The 27,713-nt window shown below is 34.5% G+C and overlaps 1 protein-coding gene across 1 annotated transcript in view; it reads right to left on the reverse strand.

Moving 5' to 3' along the window:
- Positions 1–27,713, reverse strand: part of GEMIN5 (gem nuclear organelle associated protein 5) — a 46,026-nt gene that overhangs the window by 15,464 nt on the left and 2,849 nt on the right. Inside the window, exons 3-18 of the mRNA XM_031953582.1 lie at positions 27,099–27,280; positions 25,131–25,282; positions 24,845–24,964; positions 22,362–22,494; positions 21,288–21,450; positions 19,964–20,176; positions 19,578–19,663; positions 18,795–18,877; positions 15,675–15,811; positions 11,064–11,137; positions 9,966–10,147; positions 7,004–7,143; positions 6,029–6,200; positions 4,830–5,060; positions 1,191–1,304; positions 840–962 (exon numbers count right to left, since the gene is read on the reverse strand). Of these exons, the coding sequence (XP_031809442.1) occupies positions 840–962; positions 1,191–1,304; positions 4,830–5,060; positions 6,029–6,200; positions 7,004–7,143; positions 9,966–10,147; positions 11,064–11,137; positions 15,675–15,811; positions 18,795–18,877; positions 19,578–19,663; positions 19,964–20,176; positions 21,288–21,450; positions 22,362–22,494; positions 24,845–24,964; positions 25,131–25,282; positions 27,099–27,280 (2,305 nt within the window). The remainder of the gene's footprint in view (positions 1–839; positions 963–1,190; positions 1,305–4,829; positions 5,061–6,028; positions 6,201–7,003; positions 7,144–9,965; positions 10,148–11,063; positions 11,138–15,674; positions 15,812–18,794; positions 18,878–19,577; positions 19,664–19,963; positions 20,177–21,287; positions 21,451–22,361; positions 22,495–24,844; positions 24,965–25,130; positions 25,283–27,098; positions 27,281–27,713) is intronic.

Raw genomic sequence — 27,713 nt, forward strand, 5'->3', positions numbered from 1 at the left:
TTCTGCTCAGACTATTGATTTCCCTGGCTTCCTTTATATCCTAACTAAAATCCCATCTTTTATTGAAAGCCTTTCTGAATTCCTCTTAATTCTAGTGCCTTCTCTCTGTTAACTATTTCCTTTTTATCCTATATATAGCTTACTTTGTATATATTTGTTTGCATGTTGTCTCCCCTATCAGAGAGGGGCAGGGACTGTCTTTAACCTTTTGTATCCCCAATGCTTGGCACAGTGCTTAGCACATAGTAGGAGTTTAATAAATATTCCCTGACTGACTAAACCACAAAGTGTTAGCTGGTTATCTACCAATTATAGTTTTATTTCTCCTATTGGAAGATTGATGAAGCTCAGCACTTTTCATCATGGATTCCTTGCTCAAAAATTTTCAAAAATGTCCATAGTCTAGAGTCCAAAACCCAGTGTGGTACTGAAAACTCTCTATGCCACCCACTATTTTTTCTAGCTGGAATACCTTCCTATTCCTCTCTGTCCACTTAATTCCTACCTATGTTTCAGGACCTCAGATGAGTTCCATTTTTTTTTTTTTTTGGATGTTCCAGTACAGAAGTGGGAACTAAAAGGCATGGCAAGGGACAGGTATGCTCTAGATGAGAGTAAACAGTTCCCTGAGATTTGTGAGTTGAATAGATCTAGGTGGTTAAGATGACTGGGCACAATCACTGGGATTAATTAGCTTTTCAAATTCTGAGGAATGGATGAGTATGAAGGTAGCCCTTTGGAAACTACATGAAAAGAGAAACTCACAATAATAGACCAATTTGGGATGGAAAAAAATGTCAGTGTTTTGCATCCAGTGACCAGATCATGAGTAGTTGTACCTTTGGAATGTTTCACAGTTGCTAGCACCAAACAGTCCTGATGGAGCTCCTCTTTGGACCTGTGGTCCAAGGCTGTGCTGACAGGTAGAATAGAACGTGCCTTTTTCTTCTTTGCAAGAGCTTCTGAAATAGAATGAAAATAGTTTTGCCTTGGCAGTGCTGCTGAGTTATTTAGCAAGTAATTAATATGTGCCTTTTGTACTATTCCTTGATCAAATATATTCTCATAAAGACTGAAATGCTACCAGATTTTTTTTTTTTTTTAAAGCATAGCCACTCTATCCTATTTTGCAAGAAAATATATACATTTAGTTCTTTTAGAAACAAAATACATTTAACTTTGACACAAACCTGGCTTTTCTTTAGGTAGTTCCTTTTTAGGCAAAATCACTTTGGGATTAATTGACATTTTTGGCTTTTCAAATCCTGAGGAAATGGATGAGTATGAAGGTAGCTCTTTGGAAACTGCAACATGAAAAGAGACCACACAATAATGGACCAATCTGGGATGGAAAAAAATGCCAATGTTTTGAAGTCAATGACCAGATCATGAGAAATGAGAACTGGCCCAAACAAACATTGTATGATTAAAAGCCCTTTGGAAAAACAAAAACAAGTAAAACAGGCAGTCAATATGTGCTAATATTTAGTTGTTCAAAATGCAAATTGCATTTTCCCATATGAACAGCATTATAAATGGTCATTAGGTTCCCAGCTAATTTAAAACAGCTATAACAATTCACATTTATGTATCCTTTTCAAGTTATGAAAGCCTTTTCTTTAAAACAACACTGTGAGAAGTAAATATATATGAGTGAACTTGTACATACACATATACAAAAACACATGTTAAATATAAAAATGATATTGAACCCACATACTCTCCCCCCCCCATTTAATGTTTTTCCCTAAAGGAAGATGAAATGCCAAGAATACTTTATCCTCTTCACATTCCTGGTCAATGGGACTTTCTCTGGTTTTCACAATAGTAGTTCTAGTGGCAGAGGAAAGGCCTGAGTTCTGTGGGCTCTGACAAGTTAGGCAGTGGAGTCTGTTATACTGATGTGGAAGAATCAGATCAATCAGTAAGTAAAGTTGTAATAAAATTTTCCTTCAATTTTCCAATGCCCATCCCCACTGCTTGGGGTATATAACCATTTACTTTATTGAGAAAAATGAAAGGCATCAGCCTGAAATTCTTTCATCTTTCCTATTCCACACTTCAGAACTACTCTACAATTTTATATATTCTCCCTTCCTTTATTTTGGTTTCTGAGGAAGTGAGCTTTTTTCATGCTCAATCAAGTTCTCTTCCTAAGTCCTTGAATCCTGACCCTTCAATCTCCTCAAAGAGCTTTAGTTTCATTGATCATTCTCTCCCATACCTTCCAATTTCTTCCCTCTGGTTCTCCCTCTATTGCCTATGTCAATCCCTATACTTTAAATTTCTTTTCTTGACCCTGGCACCCTCCATTCAAGTTATCATTTTGTATTTTTTTTTTTTTTTAACTGCCTAATTCCTTGGAAAGAAATCTTTATAATCTTCGCTTCTATTACTTTACCACTCATTCATTTCCTAAATCCTTTTAAGCTTGCTTCTCACCCTATTGAAGCATGTGATCCTTTTGAGTAGTTTCTCATCCTGGATATATTTTTCTTCCATAGCTTCAGTGATATGGCTCTCCTACTTCTCCTTTTATATAACACCTGGAATTTGTGCCTTCTTATGTTTTCCCTAATGTCTCTCCTAGTGATTTTTTTCTGAGCCCTATTTTCTCCTCCTTTTCTCTTTTGGATACTAAGCCTATATTGACAACTACTGCCTAGCTATATCCCTCATATGCCCTTAGATATCTCAACTATTCCTTACTAAGCACAGCATTCTCTCAACTACTGAATGCTGCTTTCCTCCATGAAGCTATCAAAATAATCTGAGACATAGGTTTCGCTCCTCAATGTCCCCCAATGGGGGACAATTGTCCCCAATAGTATAAAAATGTCTGTTTGATACCTGAGGCCCTTTCTAATCATATTTGTCTTTCCACCCTCATTTCAGACTACTTTCCCCTTCATGAATTCTATACTCTAGAAATGAATACTCGATTAACTATCTATATGTACGCATACATGTCAACTTAACTCCCCCATTTCCCAAAAGACATTCCTTCTTATTCTACTGTCAGTACTTAATTCAGGCTGCATCACTTCCATGATGCCTTCATCTCCTTCAATTATTAGTGATCTCCCACAATTCTTTTCACACTACATTTGTGTGCACGTAGATAGATCCCTTTGTCACGGATACAAGTGTAAGGTCTCTGAAGACAAGCATTGTTCTTTATATCCCTAGTGTCTTGAATACAGTAAATATTTAACATGTTTGCTGAACTGAATTTATGTGGACTGGTTATATATAAATCGAAGTGCTTTAGAAAGGCATATACATTAAAATAAAATCAACATGCATGGATGATCAAACATGAAAGACCATACCATCAACGAATAAGAGAATGTTATGAGGTATGCTAGGCTGAAATGTTGGGTGGAATGTGGGGCATTCAGGGATTTCTTGACCAAACAAGGGATTAGAGGCAAATCACAAAAGATAAAACTGAAAAGCTTTTGTGAGAACAAAATTCTGGCAAATATGCTAAGAAGTGAAGCATTTTACTGGGGGAAAAAACTCTTTTGCATTATATATCCCTTATAACGTTTTACATTAGTTAATGAATAGATGCCTTCTACACGTCTGGCATTGTGCTAAGTGTTGAGGATACAAGTACAAAGAATAAAATCCTCTATTTCCAAAGAATTTATTGTGCAGAGTTAGTACAAAGATTCAATAAAAGTCACTTTGCAAAGTAAAGTTTCATTCTCCAAGAATCACATGTAAAGAGTGACTGTATGAAAGACTAGTTCAAATTATTAATAAAAGAAATATAGCAAAGACTAGTAATAGCAAACAACTGAAAACAAAGTAGATGTCCACTAAATTAGGAAGCAGTTAAGTAAATTGTGGCACATGAAAGTTATAGAATGTTACTATGCTCTCTAAGAAATGATGCATATGAAGAATCCAAAGACTGAATATATAGATATGGGAGTCGTCTATGTAGAGATAAGTAAAATTAAAAATTAGTAATTTTTTTTTTACTAATTTAATTTTAATAAATCATTTTAAGATCCAGAAAAATGTACTAGGACCTTTGTCTTCTTGGTTCTGGAATAAAGGGGAGAACAAGAAAGCTGGATCGGGGAGGAAGCACCTGTATTAATAACTACTCTATTTATGTATTAAGAGATAAAACTTGAAAATTATTGTCTTCTTATGAAACTCTACCAAAAGGCTAGGAATTTTTGTTCCCAGTGCTATTCAATCCTCCAATCTGTTAGTCTATACCCCGCTAAACATCTTCACTAATGAAGTATCATGTTTTAATAGATACTCCCCAAATCAAAGTATCACTTAATGATGATCAGAATTATTGCTTTAGAGGAGTAAATGATTCCCTGAAACAAATAGTATATTTTCCAAAAGTACCTGTAGAGTTAAGACTGAACCAAAATCAGGGTCATGTTGTAGGAGACAGAACCACTTTTAGAACAAGGGTATTTAATCTTTTTTTGTATCATGATCTTTCTTCTGACAGTCTAGTCAAGTCTACGGACATTTTTTCAGAACAATGTTTTTAAATGCATAAAATAAAACATGTAGGATCACAAAGAAAAACAATTATATTGAAATATAGTTACCAAAGAATTGAACAAACAAACGTATGAACTCTTTTAAATACAGATTCAGACCTCAACTGAACTCTTAATTCAAGAAGGTGCATGGAAAATTAAGTCTCTTGTAAATTAATTTCTATGATTTTACTGTTTTGAGAGGTATGAAAAATTTTTTTTATTATATTCTGTATTTATGTTCCCTTTCATCTGTTTGTCAAAGAATAACAGAAAATCCATGAGTCACAGTTGACTACTGCTTACCATTTGAAGACATGCCATTGGAAATCTCTGGCTCTTGTACTTCTTCTTCACCTTCCTGGTCTGACACTCCATTTTCAATGGGTAGAGAATTGTCTTTGGGGCAGTCCTCTCCATTGACCAATTCAATTACTTCTTGCTTTGTTGCTACTTTCCCTGTCAGTTTTTTCTTCTTCTTGATCTTGGGTTTAGGCTGAGAGAGCCTTTTTTTTTCTAACTCAATACTTTTTTTGCCTGAAAGAATCACAAATCAGAAAAAAATTAACTAAAAAGTTGTTAGCACAATGGACTGAAGTGAGCAGTTTCTCAACATAGGGCACTGATTTTGCAGACATAAGAGGTGTTTCTCTCCAATGTAGCTAAAATTATACTGCCTTATAAACTAAATTAAGATGCCTATATGAGGACTGAAGGGAAGAAACCAGAATCCTCACACATTCCACAGAAAATAAAAATACTAAAGAGAAAAAAATTAAACACATGAACACAAAAGAAAAAAAAAGCCACAATAAAAAAACCCAGCAGAACTGAAGAAACTGAAAACCTGAACACTAGCAAAAAAAAAAAAAAAAAAAAAAAAAAAAAAAAAAAAAAAAAAAAAAAAAAAAAAAAAAAAAAAAAAAAAAAAAAAAAAAAAAAAAAGCCACAAAAAATAGACTAAAATCCTTAGTTGGAAGAATAAGAGTTAAATACATTAAACAAAAATTAGCAAAGCTAAGAAAATCACAGACCAAAAGATCAAATAAAAGTGTAGAAGGAAAGTACAAAATCAGTTAAAAGAATGAAAAGAAAATAAATGTGAAAAGAAAATGAGAGGAAATAAGGAATTAAATAACTAATATATAAAGTACAATCAAAATTATTTCTTAAGACTCAATAAAAGCAACAAACGGCAAATTTAGTATAGTTCAAAGTGGAATGGTATCTAGGATAGATCAACTAGGAATATAGATTTAATAAAAACTCACAGAATTATTCTGATAATAAGGAAAAACTGAAAACCTTATTTACTAGTAAGCATACTAGGCTTCTTATATATATTCTTAGAGGGAAAGACTAAAGGAATATTTAGTATGTGCACGGATACACGCACATGCACACACACACACACACACACACACACACATATATGCACACAATTTTCTAACATATTTGCTTTGCACTACATACACCCTCCCCAAGTTTTTTTTTTTATTACTGACCTTGAGGGGGCCGGGTGTGATCCTGCATTGAAATCAGCCATTTGTGCACACAGAAATCATCTGCCCCTGAAAAGATTGAATCTGGATCCAGTGGAGACCACTGAACACAAAGTAATCTTCCTCGATGTCCTCGGTAATTACAGAGAGGTTCTTCCCTGAGAACATCCCATACCTGAATGAAACCGATAGTAACCCATGAGCAAAATCTTAGATCAGAAATTTTTTTTCACTTACTTCATTATATTAATTGTTCCTTCAATATATTCTTCCCCTTACTTGAAAGGTGAGCCAGGGAAGACAAACTGAAGTGTTACTAAGACTCTGACAATCCATGCAACTGATATACCGAAGAGTATTTTCTCATAATAACTATTGACATTTATACAGTGCTTTGTTATTGTTTCAGTCACATCTAACTCTTTGTGATGCCATTTGGAGTTTTCCTAGTAGAGACACTGAAGAGTTCTGACATTCCTTCTTCAGCTCAATTTACAGATGAGGAAACAAGCAGCATATAGTTAACTGATTTGCCTAGGGTCACACACCTAGTAAGTGCTTGAAATTAAGGTATTCTTAACTCCAGGACCAGTGCTCTATTCATTGTTATCACCTAGCTACTCCCATATATTGCTTTAGGATTCACTAAGCTCTTCTATATTACCTAAAATTTGATACTCTAAACAACTGTGTAAAAGTAAGTATTAGAGATATTATCATCTCCATTTTCCAGATAAGGAAACTGAGATATAACATAATTAAGTAACTTACACACACACACACACACACACACACACACACACACACACCCTAATAAATGCCTAAGAATCAATTCTAGGTCCTATGTGACTCCAAACTCAGGGCTTTTTCTTTTAAACCAAACTGCTCAGAGGCAACATTGTGAAGAACAGGGCAAGCCAAGGGACTATTATCATACTACTTCATTAAGCAGACATAGAAACAAGATATTTCAAGTACCTGGACTGTGCCATCATAGCAAGCAGATACCAATCTACCATCATGATGAGGGCTCCAAGCCAGACTAGTGATTTTGGCTGTGTGTCCAGAGAGGGTTCGAAAAGGTTCAGTAATTGTCACTGGCGATTCTGGGGTGCTCTCTATAATACAAGCCATAGATGTCACCATTATTATAAAAAGTAACTCAATGTAGAGAGGAAGGAGTATGCCACGGACAATCAAAATGCACATTACAAAAGCTACTTACTAAAAACCTTTAATAAAACTTTTGGAATACTTAAAATAATATGTAAAAAATGTTATGACAGATGTGATATGTGATCTCCGTGGACTTTGCTCATAAGCTAGGGCAAGAAACGGAAAATTGCAGTGGTTTAGATGTTTACCCAAAGTCATAAAGTTAGTAAATAGGCAGACATGGAACTCAAACTTAGATTATTTGACTACAAATCAAGTTCTAGTTCTAGTCAATTTTGCACAAACCAATCTAATACAGGTAAAATTATAAAGGAAACACCAGGGGGAAAATATCTTTGCATCAAATTGCTTTGATAAATAAATGATTCAAATTCATAATAAGAGCGATTCCCCAACTGATAAATGGTCTAAGGGTATGAATAGACAGTTTTCAATATATGAAAAAAGTGATCACTAATAATCATAGAAATGCAAATTAAAGCTATTTTGAGGTTCCACTTCATAGCCATTAGATTAGCACAAGATAAAAAGAAAATGACAAATGTTGGAAGGATTGTGAGAAAAAAGGCATATTGGTATGAATGAATCCAACCATTCCAGAAAGCAATTTGAAATTATGCACAAAAAGTTACTAAATATGAATGTCTTTTGACTGAAATATACTCCTGCAGAAATTGAGGAAAAAGGAAATGGTCTTTTCCATAAAAAAAAATTATGTCACCTCTTTGTGTGGTGGCAAAAACTTAGAAACTAAGGAAATATGCTCAAATTGGAAAACAGCTGAACAAATTGTGGTATATAATGGAATATTATCATGCTGTAAGAAATGTGTTAAAAGATGGTTTCAGAGACAGACATAGGAAGTCTTGTATGAATTGAAGAGTGAAATGAACAGAACCATTTGGGCAACTACCCTCACCATTATAAAAATAAACAATTTTTAAAAACTTAAGAACTCTACCAAAGTATCAATAAAGCAGCATTATTTTCCACCTTGTAATAGAATCAATGGACCGCTATGAAGAATAAATTCATTTTTGGATGTGATCAATACGGAAATGTTTTTCTGGGTTGTGTTTTTGTAATGTAGAGGTCCTGATATTCCTCTGTGTCTTCCTTCAATGAGTAGAAAATGATGGGAAGAAAAAAAATGTTTCATAATTGAAAATAAAAAATTCTAGTTCCACTCACTTCTTAAGTGATATAGTGGGAGAGCACTGTATTAACACAAGAGATATAATCAGCAACCAAAATAAATTTACTTCATTTACCAATTTATTCATGCATCAATTTAAATGCTTAAAAAAATTAGTAAGTACACCTAAGATCAGAAATTAGAATTACTGGAACAGATATAGCCTTTCAAAATATTGTTTTTTATATGCTAATTCTAATGCTTATCTATACCTTGTTTTAATGGGAAAACTTTTTCTTGATTTATTTCTTTAATGTTTTTTCCCTAGTTACATTCAAAACAAAACAAAAAAATTTACATTTGTTTTTAAAATTTTTGAATTCAAGGTTCTCTTCCTTACCCCCACCCACAATTAAGAAACCACATGTGAAGTTATGCAAAACATTTACATAAAGGTCAAGCTGTGAAAGAAAACAGATTTCCCACCCTAATGAAAATAAAAGCTCTCAAAAAAATTAAGTTAAAAAAAGAGATGGAGAAAGAGAAAATGTTCCAATCTGTATTCAGACACAATTCCTTCTCTGGATATAGGATTTTTCATCTTAAGTCCTTCAAAGTAGTCTTGGGTGATTGTACTACAGAGAATAGCAAAGTCATTTACAACTGGTCATCCCAGAACATTGCTGTTACTTTGTAGGCAGTACATTTCACTTTGCTTGAGTTCATGGAGGACTTTCCTGTGGTCCTTCTCCCCCCGCCCCCTGGCCCGAGAGCATTCTGTTCTTCATTTCCCATAACAACAATATTATCCCATCACAAACACATACCCATTTTTTTGAGCCATTCCCCAATTATGAGCATCTCCTCAATTTATTAATAGGAAAACTTTAGATCTACTTTGGTTCTTTTTTTTTCTTTAAATACCAACAGATGTGGTTATGAACAACACTTGGAAACATGATGAAAGGAGTGTTTTGTGCAATAAAAAAAGATAACACTTGTTTCCAACATAGTTATAGATAAAGCATATCAGTCAGTATTTATTGCATACACAATTAAGGTATGCTTAACACTGTCATCTGGAGAGTGGAATACAAATATTAGAAACACAATTTCATTGGGAATATATTTAATAATATTAGACTGTAAATAGGTAGCAAACAAGTAGTATGGATGCTACATACTACAAGAATTAAGAAGAAAGGATTATTTCTTGTAGGAGTGATAAAGAAACTTCACAGTAAAGGAAGAACATGAGTTTGAAAGTAGGCAGTGAAAATAAAGATTACATGTCTAGGGAACAGTAAATAGAATAGTTTAGTTGTATTCAAATGCTTTATGTAGGTGAGAAATAGAAATTGAAGCTAGACAAGTAGAGTGTCTTTGATGCTACAATATAAATGGGAGGCACGAAAAGTTTTTGAGCAGAGGAGAGATCATCACATCAATGCGATATTTTAGAAAAATGAATCTGGTATCTGATTTACCTCTAAAGAGGTAGTAAACTGATGCAGTTTGCTTTATAAAACCAAAAAAGAAGTTAAAGTGGCATAAAATATGGGTGGAAAATTACTTAACTATCAATGGTTCATTCCTGTCAAGTTGGCAACAAAAGATGAAATCCATTACCTATCACACTCTTCAAGTTATGCACATAAATGACAGCATTGTTGGATCCAGAGGCTATTAGATAGCTTAATTCTGGGTTAGTCCCATGTTCATGGTGCCATCGAATGGCATTCACTAGCTTGTGGTGTTGCTGAATAGTGCAGATCAATTTTAAGTTAGGAGCCTGAAATACTTCTATGGATCTGAAATGAGAAACATATTAAGAAAAATGAGCCATAGTAAAATCCCACTTAAACAATACCTCTTCTGTTCTAGCAAACTGAGAAAAAAGAAAATAAGTAGTTCACGACTAATTCTGCAGGTTTCTCAAACAAGTAATGACAGTTTTCTTATACCTTAAACGACAGCTAACATTTAGAGAATTTTAGGGTTTACAAAGAATTTTACATACATTACCTTAGAATTTTTTGTTTAAACCACAAAACTGGAAAGTTTTATTAACCTTCATTAAAAAAAGCAAGGCCAATGACTTATGTATACTATATTCTTACTAAATGTATCAAGTATTTTATAGCTATCAGGACTTGTCTAACAAATCTCAGGTAATCCTCAAAACAGCTGTGGGGTACGTCATCCAAAGAGAGCCTCGTGTTGACAATAGAGGCTTAGGTTGGCTCCCTGCAACCATAGATTGTAACTATGGACAGACCCTCTATCTATCATACCCATTCTGCTTCTGTTGCTTTTAGGCCAAAATTAATCTTAAAAAAAAAATAGACATCAAATACTATTTTCCTGAAAGATAACATAGAAAGAAAGCTTATTGAAGAAATAATTCTACTTAGCTTCTTTCTTTAAAAGTATAGATGGATTTGCTTTCAACATCAGATTCAAGGCAGGAAACATAATTACTATAGTCGCACACTCTGTCATGCTATGGAAGGGTAGGGCAATACAGCAAGCACACTCTTCCTTTGTTATCATGGAAGATGCCCAAATCTGTGGTTTCTCCCACATCATATGCCTTTTGCAGCAACAGTAGATCCAAAGTAACACTGTGTTTCCCCAAACAACATTACAGATGGCATTCTCCAACTGGTAATAAAATATATATGAAAATGACAATAATAATTAAAAAAAAACCCCAAACCCACATACCCATCTTCATTGCCAAGAGCCATGATTTTGCCATCTGCTTTCCAGCTGATCTCTGTGTGTGCTGGCAGTTTGTACTAGAAAACAAAACAGAACCATCTTTACTCTAGCTAGTCTACACCTCAAATTCTGCAAACTTGTGGTGAAGAAAGTATGAGGAGAAAACTTCTGAGTTTGTGATGATTATATTTGTAATCAAATCACTGTGAAAAGTTAAATGAATAACATCAAATTTTCTGGGATATTTTTCTGGGATGTTTTCTCCCAGTACACAGATAAACAAGGAGAATGTTATTTGGTAACATAATCTTATGAGAAAATGATGCGATTCCAGACATTCTGTTCTATAAAATTTTATCCTGACACAATAAACTAAAAGGCATGTCATCATTTTATGTTTTCTAAACACTTAACTGTATATGCAATACAAATATATTAGATATTGTGGGAGTATACAAAGACATATTGCTTTCAAGGAGTTTACAACTTAGAGATGTGATTTTAAAAAGCTGAAGATATCAGAGACTAAGTGCTTGTTGATTGGTATAAGTGATAAGAAGGAAGAAAGGCTTCAAGAAATTATGGAAAGCTTCTTAGAGGAATTAGGACCTGAACTTAGCTTCAAAGGGGTACTTTCCCTCTTCAGATCAATAATAAGCCATTTCAGCTTGAATCCTAGGCCCTTTTGTCCTAATATGATGTTTCTTACAAAATCTTACCCCCCAGATTACTACCTCTATCCACTGACTCTACACATGATCTGTAAGAAAACAAATGGATGAAATCTCATCACTGTGTAGTCTGGGTACAGTACAGATTAATGTTACTAGACTTCAAGCAGGCCCTTATGAGAAGCAAGATGGTCCTTTTATTCTTCCACTAATTTCCTAGTTCATCCCGAGAAACCATTTTAAAACTTCTATTTTGTCCTTAAAGCTCTTTCATTTCCCTTCTCTCCCCAATCTCTCATTCTTGTCTTTTATTTTACTGAGAAATGAGGCAACTTCTTGTTCTTCCCCACCCCCCCCAAACCTGCTGACATCACTCTGCACTCATTCTCCCCCTGCTCTATTTTCTGACAAAGAGATGGTCTCTCTTTTTGCCAAGACTAACTCCTTCCTGTATCCTTACTCCTACCCTCTTCCATTATCTCCAGAGGCACCAAGCCAATCACCCCTCATCTTCAAACACTTCCTAGTTATAAGTTTTGTTGCTGTTGTCTAAAAATCTTTACTAGAATCATTCCATCTTTTTAAGCTTAATCCTATATTTATCCTCTATCTCTTATTCAAATTTCTTGAAAAATATTTCTTTAATTTGTAATCTCCACTTTGTCTCCTCTTGCTCGTCAATCTTTTGCAATTTGTTTCTGGTCTTATTACTGGATTGAAACTATTTTTCGCCAATGATCTTTGAAGTGCCAAATCAGTATTTTCTCAGACTTCATTTTTCTTGACCTCTAGATTGCATCTGACAGGAGTAACCATTCCTCCCAGATAACTCTCCTTGCTGGCCTTTTATAACACTACTTTACTACTTCTCTTTTAGTTTTCCTTCAACTGCTCTGAAGCCTCTCCAGTCTCCTTTGCTAGGTAATCATTCACATGATGCCTCCAACTTAAGATATTCCCTTAGGTTTTATCCCAGTTCCTCTTCTCTTTTTTCCCTCCACATTTTCTCATGGGTTTAATGATCATCTCTCCAAAGATATCTATATTGCTGGCCCAAAGATAGCTATTTGTAGAGATCAGCCACCCTTCTGTCAATGGCTCTTTCTTTTAGCTTCAATTGCTTCTTAACTACTAGTTCCTTATTTTATACCCAGTTCCATCTCATCTTTAAAAAATATACCCCCAACCCTTTTTGTAGTGGCTAGAAACTGGAAATTGAATGGATGCCCATCAACTGGAGAACGGTTGGGTAAATTGTGGTATATAAATGTTATGGAATATTATTGTTCTATAAGAAATGACCAGCAGGATGAATACAGAGAGGCTTGGAGAGACTTACATGAACTGATGCTGAGTGAAATGAGCAAAACCAGGAGATCATTATATACGTCAAAAACAATACTGTATGAGGATGTGTTCTGAAGGAAGTGGATAATTTCGACAAAGAGAAGATCCAATTCAATTCCAATTGATTGATGATGGACAGAATAAGCTACAGCCAGGGAAGGAACACTGGGTTTTTGATTTTCTTTCCAGGTTATTTTTACCTTCTGAATAAAATTTTTCTTGTGCAACAAGAGAACTGTTTGGTTCTGCACACATATATTGTATCCAAGATATACTTTAATATGTTTAACATGTATGAGATTGCCTGCCATCTAGGGGAGGGGGTGGAGGGAGGGAAGGGAAAAGTTGGAACAGAAGTGAGTGCAAGGGACAATGTTGTAAAAATTACTCATGCATATGTTCTGTCAATAAAAAGCTATTAAAAAAAATAAAAAAAATAAGAAATACAGCCCCTCCAACAAAAAGACCACAATATTCCCTTTATTTTACTCTGCCATGCCCTGAAGCTATCACCTTTCTCTCTTTTATACCTGAATCTGTAGAAAAAAAACTATTTATCCTTATCTTCATTTTCTTACCTCTTACTCATTTCTCAAAACCTAGCAATCTGGTTTCTTAAATTGTTCTTTCAAGGTTACCAACCAGACTATTAAACATGGCCACCTTTTCTCAATTCTCACCCTCCCTTGGAGGCTGTCATACACTGATTTTTTTCCTACTTCTGGACATTGCTTTTCAGCTTCCTTTGATCCCAAGTTTATGATCAAGAAGTTATTTTTCACTCCAGCTCCTCTACAAGTCTCATATATTCTACGTTCACTGCACTCAATAGTCCTACCACCCTCCATAAAGGCCTTCTTTACCTCTTACCCAGATTACTGCAGTAGCCTTTTTTTTCTGAGGCAATTGGGGTTATTTAACTTTACCAGGATCTTACAACTATTAAATGTTAAGTATCTGAGGCTGGATGTGAGCCTGGGTCCTCTTAATTCCAGGGCTGATGTTCTACCCATTGCACCATCTTGCTATTGAGACAATAGCCTCTTAATTGGCTTTTTTGTTTCCAATTTCTCCCCTTTTAAATCTGCTAACCTTTCTAAGGCAGCTTTGACTCTTATTCTTGGACTTAAATGGGTTCCTACAGCTTTGGGGGCAAAGTACAAACAAGTCACCAAAATATTTACTGCTCCTTATGATCTAGCTCCCACCTACTTTGACAGATTTTCTACATGCTGTATTTTAGCCAAATTGTACTGCTAGCTAATCCGAACTCCTCATTCCATCCACTGACTTTATGCCTTCACACAAACTACATTGTAACTGTAATGCATTCTTTTATCATTTCATTTTTCTGTCAGAATCCTCATCTTCAAGATTCAATTGAGGTTCTACTTCCTATAAAAAAGCCTTTGCTTATATTTTCTTCCTTCCAATTGTTAGTAGTTGTTCTTATTTAAAGTATCTTTTATTCATGTAATTTGTTATATTTGCCTGTAGAACATAAGGGGGAGTGAGGGTGAGGATGACAGCTAAATGGCAGTATGTAGTGCCAGTGCTAGTAATGTCAGGAAGACCCAAGTTCAAATCTGAACTCAAACATTTACTAGCTATGTGACCCTGGGCAAATCACTTAATCTTGTTTGCCTCATCTGTCATATAGGCTGGAAAAAGAAAATTGCAAACTACTCCAGCATCTTTACCAAGAAAACTCCAAATAAGGACATGACCGAGTAACAACTTGCAGATAATGGGGAATCTAATAAACATATTATACGAAAAGTTATCAACAATATTAGCATTTAACATATCACATGTTCTCACATTTATGCTGACCACATAAAAGTTATAATTAAGCAATACTTAAATTCATTTGGAAGAATAAAGGATTTGTAGCTTTACAGAGAAAATTCCCTACCTATATTAACAGTAGGTGCTTAATTTTTACTGACTCTCACAGTTAAATTGCTTTCAGATAACATAAAAACAGTGACTGTTGAATTCTTTTCCCTTTATATTCTCAGAGTCCAGGACAGTATCTAGCAAAAAGTGGGTGCTTAATAAGTATTTCTTTGCTGATTGACTGAATTGGCTATGATCTTAGGTGGAAAAGAATTTGATCTCTCTTAGTCTCAATTGTAAAATAGAGCAGCTGATATATTAGTTTAAACAGATTATACCATATGATCTTGAATTCTCACCTAGCTCTAGAAACTGATTTATGAAATGTTTTTGTAAATAAGTTAACAAAGCTACTTTAAAAAAAGCATAACATAAGATGAACTCGGGAAAGATAGTTAAAAACACTGTCCCAATATGAAGTGTTTACCTCAAAGAGTTTTTGTAAAACTCAAATTAGATAATGGATGTGAGCACTTGACAAAATTTAAAGAACTATAAAATATCATTGTCATTAAAATTCTAATTAAACATAACTGAGACCAACTGACTTTGGAATTCAATTTAATGCCCATCAGAAAATAAATAATTGTTTCAGATATGGTTTCCCTTTTAACAATGCCATCCATTACACAGGGCTGAAAACTTAAGAAAAATCTGTATTGCTAGTTATGAAGAAGCTCTGGCTTATAAAACTTACTTTTATTGCATTGGTATCTCTGATGACTTTATTGATGTCATAGGCCTCCCCACTGAGTTTCCAAGGATTGTGTTGCAAGATGATCCCTTCTCCTGCACAACTATATAAAGTTACAGCAGGCCTGTCACCATCTCCACCTAGATAAGAAAGATGAAAGAGGTTCAATAGTATATTGTTTCACTGAGCATAATTCTCCTGCACAAAACCAATTACAACTATGTTTTAAAAGGCCTATTTGGGTGTACACACACACACACACACACTCACTCTCTCTTTCTCTCACATACAGACACACACACATGAACTTTCTTGGGGTGGAAGGCAATGTTGTTTTTATAAATTTGTTGCTGCCCAATTATTTTTTTATTTATTTATTTTTTTTTGGCATAAGCTACTGCATATAGCTCCTTTAAAAAAAAAAAAAAAACTAAATTCAAGAGATGATTTGAATTTCAAAGGTGCCTATCTATTTCCTTCTGAATTTAGATTTGCACAGCACCTAGCACACAGTGGGTGTTTAATACATTTTTACTGCATGCTTTACTGATTGAAATTCCTGCAATGACTCTCTTTCCATTTCTTTTTTGGCAACATTTTCATTAGTTTTCTTCTCTGCCCCTCAACTGAAAAAGAATGAAAAGCAAAACTCTTGTAATTAGAAAGAAACCCACAAATTGACCATCACTGAAAATACAATTCTGATTCTGTACTATCAGAAGAGGTATTTTCTTTTTTTTTTTTAATTTCTTTTTTTTTAATTTTTTTTAAATTTTTTAAAAATTTTTTTATTTTTTATAGAAGAGGTATTTTCAATGTACTTTCAAAACCAATCTAAGAACAACAAGCTACTGAAAGCTAATCAGCAAAATTTGGACCCTAAAATGGATCTTGATATACTTCCCTTAAATCTCTACCAGGATCCCCATTATGTGCATTGTGGTAGAGACCTTGAACAAGCCACAGTATTCGCTCTCTTGAAGTTTATAGGCAAGATAATGCATAAAAACAACTTTGGAGAGAGTGAAAAGACAGTATTTGAATTATGGGCAGGATTTGGCCAGGTAAAATTAGAGAAGCAAAGGACCCTCCAAATAGAAAGAAAGGAAGACAGAGAGAAATGTAATTCAGAAGGCCAGGGTATTTGTGGAGAATTCTAAACAGTCTAATCTGGCTGGAAAATTGGTAATTGATAATTAACAGTAATAGAGTAATTAACAGTAATAATCCGAGAGGTCAGAGAAGGCTATTGAATGTTTGACTATGGAGTCTGGGCTGAAACTGAAGGTTTCTGGACAAGGATGAAAGGAGCAAGACAATTTGAGAAATTAAATTCAGTAAGACTAATCTGGTAGCACTGCCAACTGCTGGTGCCCTCCCAATCAAACCATTTTTTATTTAACTATTTTTTTGTGTGTATACAGACATGTATAATTATCAAGTTTATTGTCTATATTTTTATATATATTCTTGTCTCTCTTATTGAATGTAAGCTCACTGTGACTATAAGGACTGTTTCATTCTAATATTTGTATCCCCAGTGCCTAGAATATTGTCTGGCACATACTTAAAAACAAAAACAAAAACTTGGAGAATGATTTAAGGTCAGGACATTACTGTGACAGAGAAGTAATAAAAGAGATAGCAACAAAAATGAAATAAGAGATTTACAGAATATGATTTTTAAAAATTATATAAAATTTTGTTATCTTAGTTGACAAACATTATGTTCTTTCTCTTCAATTCTCCCTTTCCTGAGGGGAGGAAGTAGAAGAACATTAAAACAAAATTCTTGCTATTGCAAGAAACATGAAGTCAAGCAGAATAAATTTCTGCATTGGCTATGGCCAAAATAACATATCATTCTGCATCCTGAATTGGGGGCCAAGACTGACAAAATGTGGCACCAAATGGATGTGAATTCTAAAATGACCTTGAAATTTTCAGCCCAAGTTTACAATTAAGATGATGATGATACAATTGACAGAAATAGGAATAAGGTTCAATAGGGGAAGTGATGTTTTCGCTTTAGACAAGTTATAGGGAGATGAATAGTCAAGTAGAGATGAGATGTCTAGTATACAGTTGGAAATTGGAGCACAACAAAGAGAAGAGTAAGGTTATATGAATCATCTGTAGAGACAATAGGTGAAATATTCAAAGTGTGTCCTGACAGATAGGACACAGTGAATATTAGTGGTCAAAAACTTATGATTTCTTCATTAGTGGAACATTTTCAATTTAGACATGAAAAATAACAATGTATTGCTGAGTTTTTTTACTTGTAGATCTTTGGTTATGTTGCATTATTCATTTTTCCCAGATAAAGAAACTTATTTTCTGATCAAGGTAGTGTTAATGGAATATCCTGATGCAAGCTAATAGTTTGATAAACATCACTGTTGAACACATTAATTTCTCAGCATATGAACTATAAATAAAAGCAGCCACTATTACATAATTTCAAGTAAAAATTAATATATAACAACAATTTACTGGCTACTTTCCTACCCCCAAAGAAATAATTTCTAGACCATTTTTATTATGCATTTAATTTATTCTCTCTAGGAAGACATATCTGCACATATTTTGACTGAAGAAAAAAAATTTTATAATTTCAAGAAATTATGATTGTTGGGGACAAGATATTAGCGGCAATTACTTTAGAGTGAACCACCAGTGCAGATTCCTTTTAGAAATTCTTGAATTCAACTTATTAAAGATTTTTAGGAGCAAAACAAAAATGGACTTTCCAAGAAGTGAAATAGTTATAATTGTCTGACATATCCAGTATATTGTTACAGTTTACAGTATAAAATACCTAGACAAGTATTGGAATCAGATGACCTAGTTACAACTCTGCCACAAGTCAACTATTTGACCAGCTTATAAACCATGAAGACTGTAAAAAACTAAAACTAGCACTGTTTAGTTTTCCCTTCAAAATGCTTAATTACTAAACTGGTGCTAGATACAGGTTCTATACCTTTATATACTTATATTTGAGCAAATCACTTTATCTTTGTACTTCTTTTTCAAATGACAAAGTTAAACTAGCTACTTTACAACATTCTAGAATTCCTGAAAATGAGTCACTTATGGCAGACTGCCTCCCAAACTTACCAAGAGAAATTGGGGGCACGGGAGGTCCCCAGGCCAAAGAGTACACTGTCTTCTTATGATAAGTACTAGAAATTTGTGGTGGTCTAGGACATAAGAAAGGCAAGGGTTAAAATACAAACAGATTCTCTAAAATGCTCTTCCTGTCTGAAATGGAAGAACTAAAAAACACCATCACTATAATTACCAAAATCATTAAGTGCCAAATATGCAATATGCGGATATAAATGTAATTTAAACTGACTAGATTCATAAAAAGTTATTTGTGGGATCATTTCTCTCAAATTTTTCTTTATTTTACTCCATCTCAACTGAAGGCTGAAGTCAATTAAGTGTTGCCAGTCATGAGGTAAACATGGTGACACGAGTGTAGCTACACAGGGGAAAAACTGAAATAGATTGAAACTATTAAAAAAAAAATTAATTCCAATTTGTCACAGGAAAAATCTAGGTTTTGTTCCCAAGCACTGATCATTAGTACACTGACAAGTTTTTCCATGAAAATAAAAAAGTAGATTCTGTTCCATAAAAGCAGGATTTTTAAACATCATTAAGGGCAACTTCAAAATAAATGGATGTTAAGTTTGGAATCTAGTAGTCAAAAAATAATTCACTCTTCAAAGTGAGGAGAGATGGACTAGATAATCTTTTCAATTCTTTTTTCCTTTTACAAAGCAGCAATCTCTCAGAAATGACCGCCACATTCTAAATCTGATATTTGGTTCTCAAATCACTAACTCTAATAACAGTTAATCAAACAATGCTCAACCATCATTCATGTCTTACTTGTTGGAATAGGTGTCATACATTCCCACTTTTCCATCATCAGTTCCAAAGGCCAAACAACCCTCCTTAGCTGGATGCCAAGATAGCTGCAAAAGATGCCCCAAATGGGAGGTGAGATGCAATCATTTAAATTCTAAAACATTCTCATCTGATCTTTCAATCTTAAATATCATGTTGGATTATCAATTTCACAGATGACATATCTCACATACAGTGCTTTGATTAATTCTAGTTACAATTTCTTCAGGAAAAAAATTCTTATATTACTACCTAGTTTGATTAAACTCCAGGTATTCAGAAGGAAAACACCTTTTTTAAAAAAAGTTTGATCAAACAATGTGGCTGGGGGGAAAAAAGGTTAAAAAGTGAACTAAAAGCAGTCTTACCGAAGTAACCTTGGATTTGATGCCTTGCCAAAAGGTTTTTACATCGTGGTTGTTTCTTATGGATAGTGTATTCCACACCCGTATCATGCCATCTCCAACACCTATGGCTAAACAGCCCATGTCCACAGGGGAGAAAGCCAGACTGTAGACAAATCCCCCAAGGGAAGGCAGTGTCCAGCAACATTCCAAGGTTGTCATGTCCCAACATTTCACCTACAAAAGTTGAAGAAAAGGAGCACAGGCACCACTAAAGGAATGAAACTCAATAGATATAGTTAAGAAAATTAAAGTTCAAGTTTGAAGGGAAGGGAGGAAATGAAGAGGAAAAGAAAATATCTGAGACAAGTGAGTAAAGTCAGTACCTCAAAAATTAGTTAAACTTCTATTAAGACAGTGGGAGGGTAGAGGAAAAATCCTTAAAATAACAAACTCCATATTATAGTTATAGGAGATCTTACAGACCACCAAGTCCAATTCTTTTATTTTTTTAGAAATAAATGGGAGGCCCAAAGATATTAAGTAATTAGTAAAATCTCTTATCTCCTTGACTTTCAAAGTCCAATATTCTTTTTATTTTTATAGAATTGTAGCATTTTCTATAGTGACCATAAAACTCCAGAAATCAGGAAACCTGGGGGAAATAATGTTGAGAAAGAACTACTTTAGAAAGTACTAAAGGTAGATAGGTGGCGCAGTGAATAAAGTGCCAACCCTGAAGTCAGGAGTCCCCGAGTTCAAATCTGGCCTCAGATACAACACTTCCTAGCTGTGAGACCCTGGGTAAGTCACATAACCCCAACTGCCTCAGCAAAAACAAAACAAAACAAAACAAAAACCCGATATAACATTATACAGAAAGGAAAGTAGATTTTAAATAAGAAGTCATTTCAAGGAAAAATGCATTTCATGTAGTAAATATAGCTTAAAAGCAAGTCAAAAGGAAAGGCAAAGATAGAGCCTTCTTCTATGGTCAGTTTGCTCCCCCCAAAATTTGCTGTAAGAGCACTCTATTAAAAAACTTGGAAACAAAGGAAATTTTAAATTTAAGTGATGAGAGGTTCCTGTGAAGAGATGCTCCAAGGAAACTGAAACAATCTTTTCAGTCATTAAAAAACTTGAAAGTCTTTCCCCTAGTTCCCAAGTTCTACTACAAATGCTGGTAGCAATGGTACAAAGAAGGTAGAAATCTTTTGAAGAAGTTTTTGGGGCTCAGCTGTAAAGTTATTTCCAGCTCAGGATTTCTACAAGCATCCATTCTTCCTCATGATAAATGCTCCCCATCTGTTTTTCCTTGCCATATGTTTATTCAACAAATATAACTTACATCTCTATCCATGGAAATGGAAAGCAGAAGTTCTTTATCTTCAGTCTGGACTGAACACAAATTAAATACAATTCTTGAGTGATTCTGCCCTTCTGATGATGAGCTAAAGAGGGTGCATTTTCGTTTCCCTGAGTGGGTAAGATCCCAGAGCAGCAATTCACCTCTGAAAAGGGAAAGACTTATTTAGCTCATTATTTATGAAGAAAACAGTAATATGGTTATCTTGGCAGGGATAGTTCCTCTTTCTCCTTAATTTTTTATGTCAAAATAATAAAAAATATTTATACACAAATAACCTGCTCAAACGGCTATCTAACTGTACATACCCTTTAATCCAGCAGTATCTCTACTGGGTCTGTATCCCAAAGAGATCATAAAAAAGGGAAGAGAACTCACATGTGCAAAAATGTTCGTAGCAGCCCTTTTTGTAGCAGATGCTGAACTGAGTGGATGCCCATCAATTGGGGAATGGTTGAATAAGTTATGGTATATGAATGTTATTGTTCTATAAGAAATGATCAGAAGGATGATTTCATAGAGGTCTGGAGAGACTCACGTGAACTGATGCTAAGTGAAGTGAGTAGAACCAAGAGAACATTATACTCAGCATCAAGATTGTGCTGATCAACTCTGATGGACTTGGCTCTTTTCAACAGTGAAGTAATGTAGGCCAATTCCAATACACTTGTGATGGAGAGAGAGCCATTTGAATCCAGAAAGAGAACTATGGGGACTGAATGTGGATCACCACATAGTATTTTCACCTTTCTTGCTGTTGTTTGCTTGCTTTTTTCCCCTTTTTGGCCGGATTTTTCTTGCACAGCATGATAAATGTGGAAATATGTATAGAAGAATTGCAAATGTTCAATATATATTGGATTACTTGATGTCTAGGGGAGGGAGTGGGGGGAAGGGAGGGAGAAAAATCTGAAACACAAGGTTTTTCAAGGGTGAATATTGAAAACTATCTTTGCATGAATTTTGAAAATAAAGATATTAAAAAAAAATAAAACTTGCTCAAAAAACAAGAAAACGAAAGACATAACAAAATAAAGTCCAATAAAGACTCCTCACCCAAAACAACTGGATACTAGCTGGGTGGGTTGGCCAGTAGGCCAGAAAATAGTCAACCAAATCCGTTCCTTAACTGTGGGATCCACACCTCCTCCCCGTCTCTTCAGAAAGGGTAACTTTAAAGTCATCACACCTATAGATAAGAGATCATTCACAATTGAACACTAAAATACTATCACTAAATAGATAAACAAATCAGATCAATAAGCATTTGTAAAGTGCTATGTGACAGATACTATACTAAATGCTGATAAAGACAGCCAATGTTCTCAAAAAGCTCATATTCTAATGAGGGAGACAAGATGCAAATAACAAAGTACAGACAAAACAGGTTAATGGAAATATACCTCAGAGGAGAGGCAGTAGCAGCAGGGAGGAGTGAAGTATGAGAAATGGGATTTTAGCTGAGTCTTAAAAGGAGCCAGGGGAACTAAGACTTAATAGGTGAGAAGGGAAAGCGAAGGCAAAAGGCATGGAGTAGAGAAAATAGAATGTAATTTATCTTAGAGTACGTAGAGAAGATTAAATTATAAAATTGGAAAGTAAGAAGGGGCAGGTTTGAAGAATTTTAATGTTAAAGAACTTTTTTACTTGATCAGGAAGGTAACATGGTGGGGGTTTCAGTTTTAAGAAAATTGCTTTGGCAGTTGAGTGAAGTAGAAGTGGAATAGAGAGAGACTTGCAACAGGGAGACTGATTAGAAGGTAAAAGAAAATGTTCCATTGATGAAGGCCTGAACTGGAGTGGTGGCTATGTGAATGATGAAGAGACATGCAAGAAAGATGTGAAGGCAGAAGTGACAATTATTTGGCAACAGACTGGATATGTGAGGTAATTGTGAATGATTGTGAAGGTTACAAGCCTGGATGACTGGAAGATAGTAAATATATTATTACTACTGAATACGGTGATATGAGTTCAATAAGTAAAATTAGTTTAAAACTTGAAATACTTTCCCCTTCTTCCCCCACCTCCCCAAATTGAAAGTTAAAGAATAGAAATCTTATCATTTTAGCTGTAAATAGACAAGGTAGGGAAAGGGAAAGAAACAGATCTCCCACTGGAAGGGTAGCTAATCCTAGGGGAGAAAGAATAGGAAATCTCCTTTTCAGTTAACATTGCAGAAAACATTCATGCTTCAGATAGGGGTGAGTTCCTTCTAATTCTAACATTTCACATGTGTTCAGAAAGTAATAAGCCTTAAGAGGCAGCATGATGATAGGGAAATAAAAGTATTAACCAGAGAATGAGACATACTCAGAATCAGAAATTCTAAGCTCTTATTTGCTCATATTTTTTCCACCAAAACTCATCTTGGGACTAGAAAGGAAAGGACAAAATTGGGATACTTTAAGAAAAGTTTGAGAACAATGTGCTGCCCTTCAGTAGTCCCTGATTTATACTTCAGGTTACAAAAGTATCTGGGAGCTGTGATAACCAAATCTTGCCAAGACGATTGTGGTAAGTAGGCGATGTATATCACCATACTGGCTGAAAGCCAAAGAAAGTTTCCCTGATTTTAAAAAATGAAAACTGGAATCTGTATATTATAGGGCAGTGAAACTGACTTGAATTTACTGAAAAATTCCAGTATGCACTATTAAAAAGATTTATTAGTGAACATTTAGAAATAGGCAAGAATAGTTTTGTGAATTTAACAGAAGTCATTAAGGGTTCAATTGTCAATTTCTCAGGTTTCTAGTGCAATGCTTTAGGAGTTTATACTTGGCTCGATATTATTTAAAACTGCTATAAATGTCTTGAAAAAAGGATGAAATGCTTATCAAATGTGCAGGTAAAATAAAAAAATTAGGAAAAAAGCTAACAGGTTGAACAACAGAATCTAGATCCAAAAAGATCTTGAACAGAAACAATCTATTAACATGCTAAAATTTAATGATATCAACATCATATTTGAAATCTGAATTTTAAAAAACGATGTCTTAAATATAGAATGGAAAAAGTATGATTTAAGAGCAGTTTGTTTCAAAAAGTTCTAGGAATTTCAGTTGACTACAAAGTCAATATTGATGCTTTGTGTGATATGGAATAAAAAACTCAAGTGATTTTAAGAGAAGCAGTATCAACAATTATAGTGAGTTCTTGCAGAACTCTGATCTCTACAAAAAAGATCCGATATCATAGTTATAGAATAAGAGCTTGAAGGGTCCTCATAAAATATCTAGTGCTATAATACTGTGTTCGGTTTTCAACCTCACATTTAAGAATGAGTATAAAGAAGAATGTGTCTAGAAGCCAATAGGCATTGAGATTCTATAACACAAAAATCAGGTGAAGCATGCTGAATGGTTAGTATAGAGAAGGGATGAATTGGGGTAAAAGTGGGATTTTTAAGTCTGTGAAATTGGGAAGCAATTAGTTTTATTTTTTTAGGTGACAGAGGGTAGAATTAGGTGATAAGAGGGAGACAGATACTGACTTAATTGATAAAATAAAGACTGTTTCACACACAGAAACCTTACCTCGGCCTCTGGAACAACTCCAGATTCGTATTGTTTGATCTTTGCTTCCAGTAGCCAAGTAGCAGCCTTTTGCTACTGGGGTCTGCTGTACAACTTTTCCATTAGGAATCTCATGTTCATCTGGGAAGACATAATACCCTATTTTAAACTTTAATTTCAAGCAAGAATCCAATTTTTTTTTTCTGAGAAGTGGATTTTTTTTTTTTTTTAAACAATACATATAAGCCGAGAGGTTTGCCATCTTGACAACATGCAACTATGATCTGCACCCATCCCTTGTGTCTACCTGAGTTCTCTTCTGGACGAATGGTTAAACATTCTTCACCAAGTAATGGACACCATGCGATAGAATGAATTTCATCATCATGACCTCTCAGCCTGTGAAGAATATCTCCTTTCCTACTGATGTCAATTACAACCACCATGCCATCCTTATAACTGGAAAATAAAGGATTCCACACAATGATCAAACAGAAGAAAAAGATCTGATATCAATCTTCAGACCTGAAAAAAACCCACTTTTCTAACAACCTGAAAGACAGGATTATCTTTTTCCTTTTTGCTTAACAAAAAGAAACAAGTTAAAACATCAATTTTCTTGTTTCCCATCAATATTAATTTTCTGATTTCTTAACAGAAACTCCCACATGATCATGCTCTTAGCATTAACAACAACAACAAAATAAATAAATTAAAAAAAAGAAAAAGAAAAGAAAAGAAAAGAAAGAAAATCATTCATCACATAGGCCAGTGAAATTCTTTTTTAAAAAATTGTAGATGAACAATGAACTTGGCTGAGAATTGGAGAAAGAGTATGGGGTAGGCTGCCTTTGGGAACTTATTTGCTTTCAATGATCCTAAGATGCTCCTTCATACACAAACCCATTTAACACCAATATTATCCTAGGATAGATGCTAATTACAGAACCACAATCATGGAAAAAAATAAAAAACTACAGAGGACCCAAAGAGAGACACACATGTAGGTCTAAATAGGCTGTAGCATATCATTAACAATGACTTACAGGTAAGAAGTGGTATGAAATCTTTATTGTCATAAGAAATGCAGATGGACTGCAAAAATAGGGTATAAGAATATCTTTCAACCTTGCCTTCATCTAAGTACTTGAAATCGAGGAAAAACAGGATTTCTCCTGGTAGAATCTGTAAACTAGTCTTTCCCCTTTTCTCCCTCCTCTTTCCCCATCATTCTGAAAGAAAATGGTTACATATATTGAAGAAAGAGGCAGATAGGGCTCAGGTCACATAAGGTCTCTAGATGTCTGTTGTCTGTATGTTAGTATATATTCTGTGGGAGAGCTAGTTCAAATAAGGAAGCAATCGGAAGATCAGGAAACTGTTTCCCCTCAATGTCTATGTGTCTGTAGTTAGGTTAAAATATTGTCTTAGGATATAAACATAACAGTTTCTTCTATAATTTAGTTGTGATGGCTAAAATAATGAGGTTCATCATACAGTGTACTTGCTAATCTTTGTCTGAAACTACTCCCACTGCAAGGAGAGAGGCAGGAGGAACCAGTGTGTGATATTCAATTTTAATTGATTAAATCCCAAGAATCCAGAATAGAACTGGAAGAGACCCTGGCAATCCTGTAGTCCAAGTGTCTTGTCTTATGAAAGTACTGAAACCAAGAGTTATGTGACCTGAATCAAGTTATTTCATCTACTAAGTAGGAAAGCTGGAACATGAACCAGAGTGTTCTGCCTCCAACTCCAATGTTCCTTCCCTATACCATACTTAAATCTTCTATTTGAAAAATATTTCAAACTTTACCATGGCTTAGAGAAATTTGAAAATGAAAGAATTTTTTTTTAACAACAAAGTTCTTCAATAATGCAATAGAAAGTTCCTTGTTGCACAGATTCCTAATGTGGGCTTCACCAAGTTCTTTAAAAAAAGACCATTTTATTTCAATATGATGGGCGTCCATTGGAATTTTCCCTATGTGCTTAAAAATTTTTGAGAATGGTCCAGAGACTTCACCAGTTTGCCAAAAGAAGTCCTTAATATAAAAAAGGTTAAGCCAAGGATAGATGACCATTTTCCCAGCATACTTTAGAAAGGAGTCATCCACTGGGGCCAAAGGTTGGACCAGAGAGAGGATTGCCTCTAACATTTTTGAGATTTGATGAAAAAGTAATCTTAATGAAGAATCAAAGTAACTAAGCTTTCAAATAAAAACAAGTTACCACTCTTCCCCCCAATTCTTCCCCAAAATATAATAGCACATACCCAATGGCCACTAAATCTTCGTGATGAGGTGAACAAGTAATGCAAAAGATTGTCCTGGGTTCTGGGAAGAAGTGCTGGCTGTCATTTCTGTTATTCCAATAACAAATGACTATTCCCTTTTCATCCCCTGATACAATTAGATCCTTTACTTTAGGAGACCAATGCAATGCTGATATTGTATTCTTTAAAGAAAAAAAAAATAATAATTTAGAAGCTTATTAGCTAAATAACTTGATGAAAGAAATTGAAGAGGTTATAGTGAACAAATGAAGGATAAATAAAGAGGCTGGTCAGAAAAATCCAAAGATCAATTCTAACTACTTTAAATAATTTCTCCACACAGCTACTGCTAAGTAAGATTTATTGGTCCCATCTTCCCTTCTTTCCTCTTTCAAAAAGAAAGTACTTTTAAAAGGAAAAAAGTCCTATGGCAGCATTTTTCTTTTTTACTAAAGACATTAAAACTAGATAGGAACTACATTTTAATCTAATTTGAGTGCACTCAAAAGTAGGTGTATCCAGAAGTGGGCTGGATGTGGTTCTATGAACCACATGTCTCACACCTTTAATTTAGGCAATCCTTTTTTTCTAATTGAACAGGTATATGGCAGCCCT

Source organism: Sarcophilus harrisii, chromosome 2, assembly GCF_902635505.1.
Source record: "Sarcophilus harrisii chromosome 2, mSarHar1.11, whole genome shotgun sequence".
Taxonomy (NCBI): domain Eukaryota; kingdom Metazoa; phylum Chordata; class Mammalia; order Dasyuromorphia; family Dasyuridae; genus Sarcophilus; species Sarcophilus harrisii.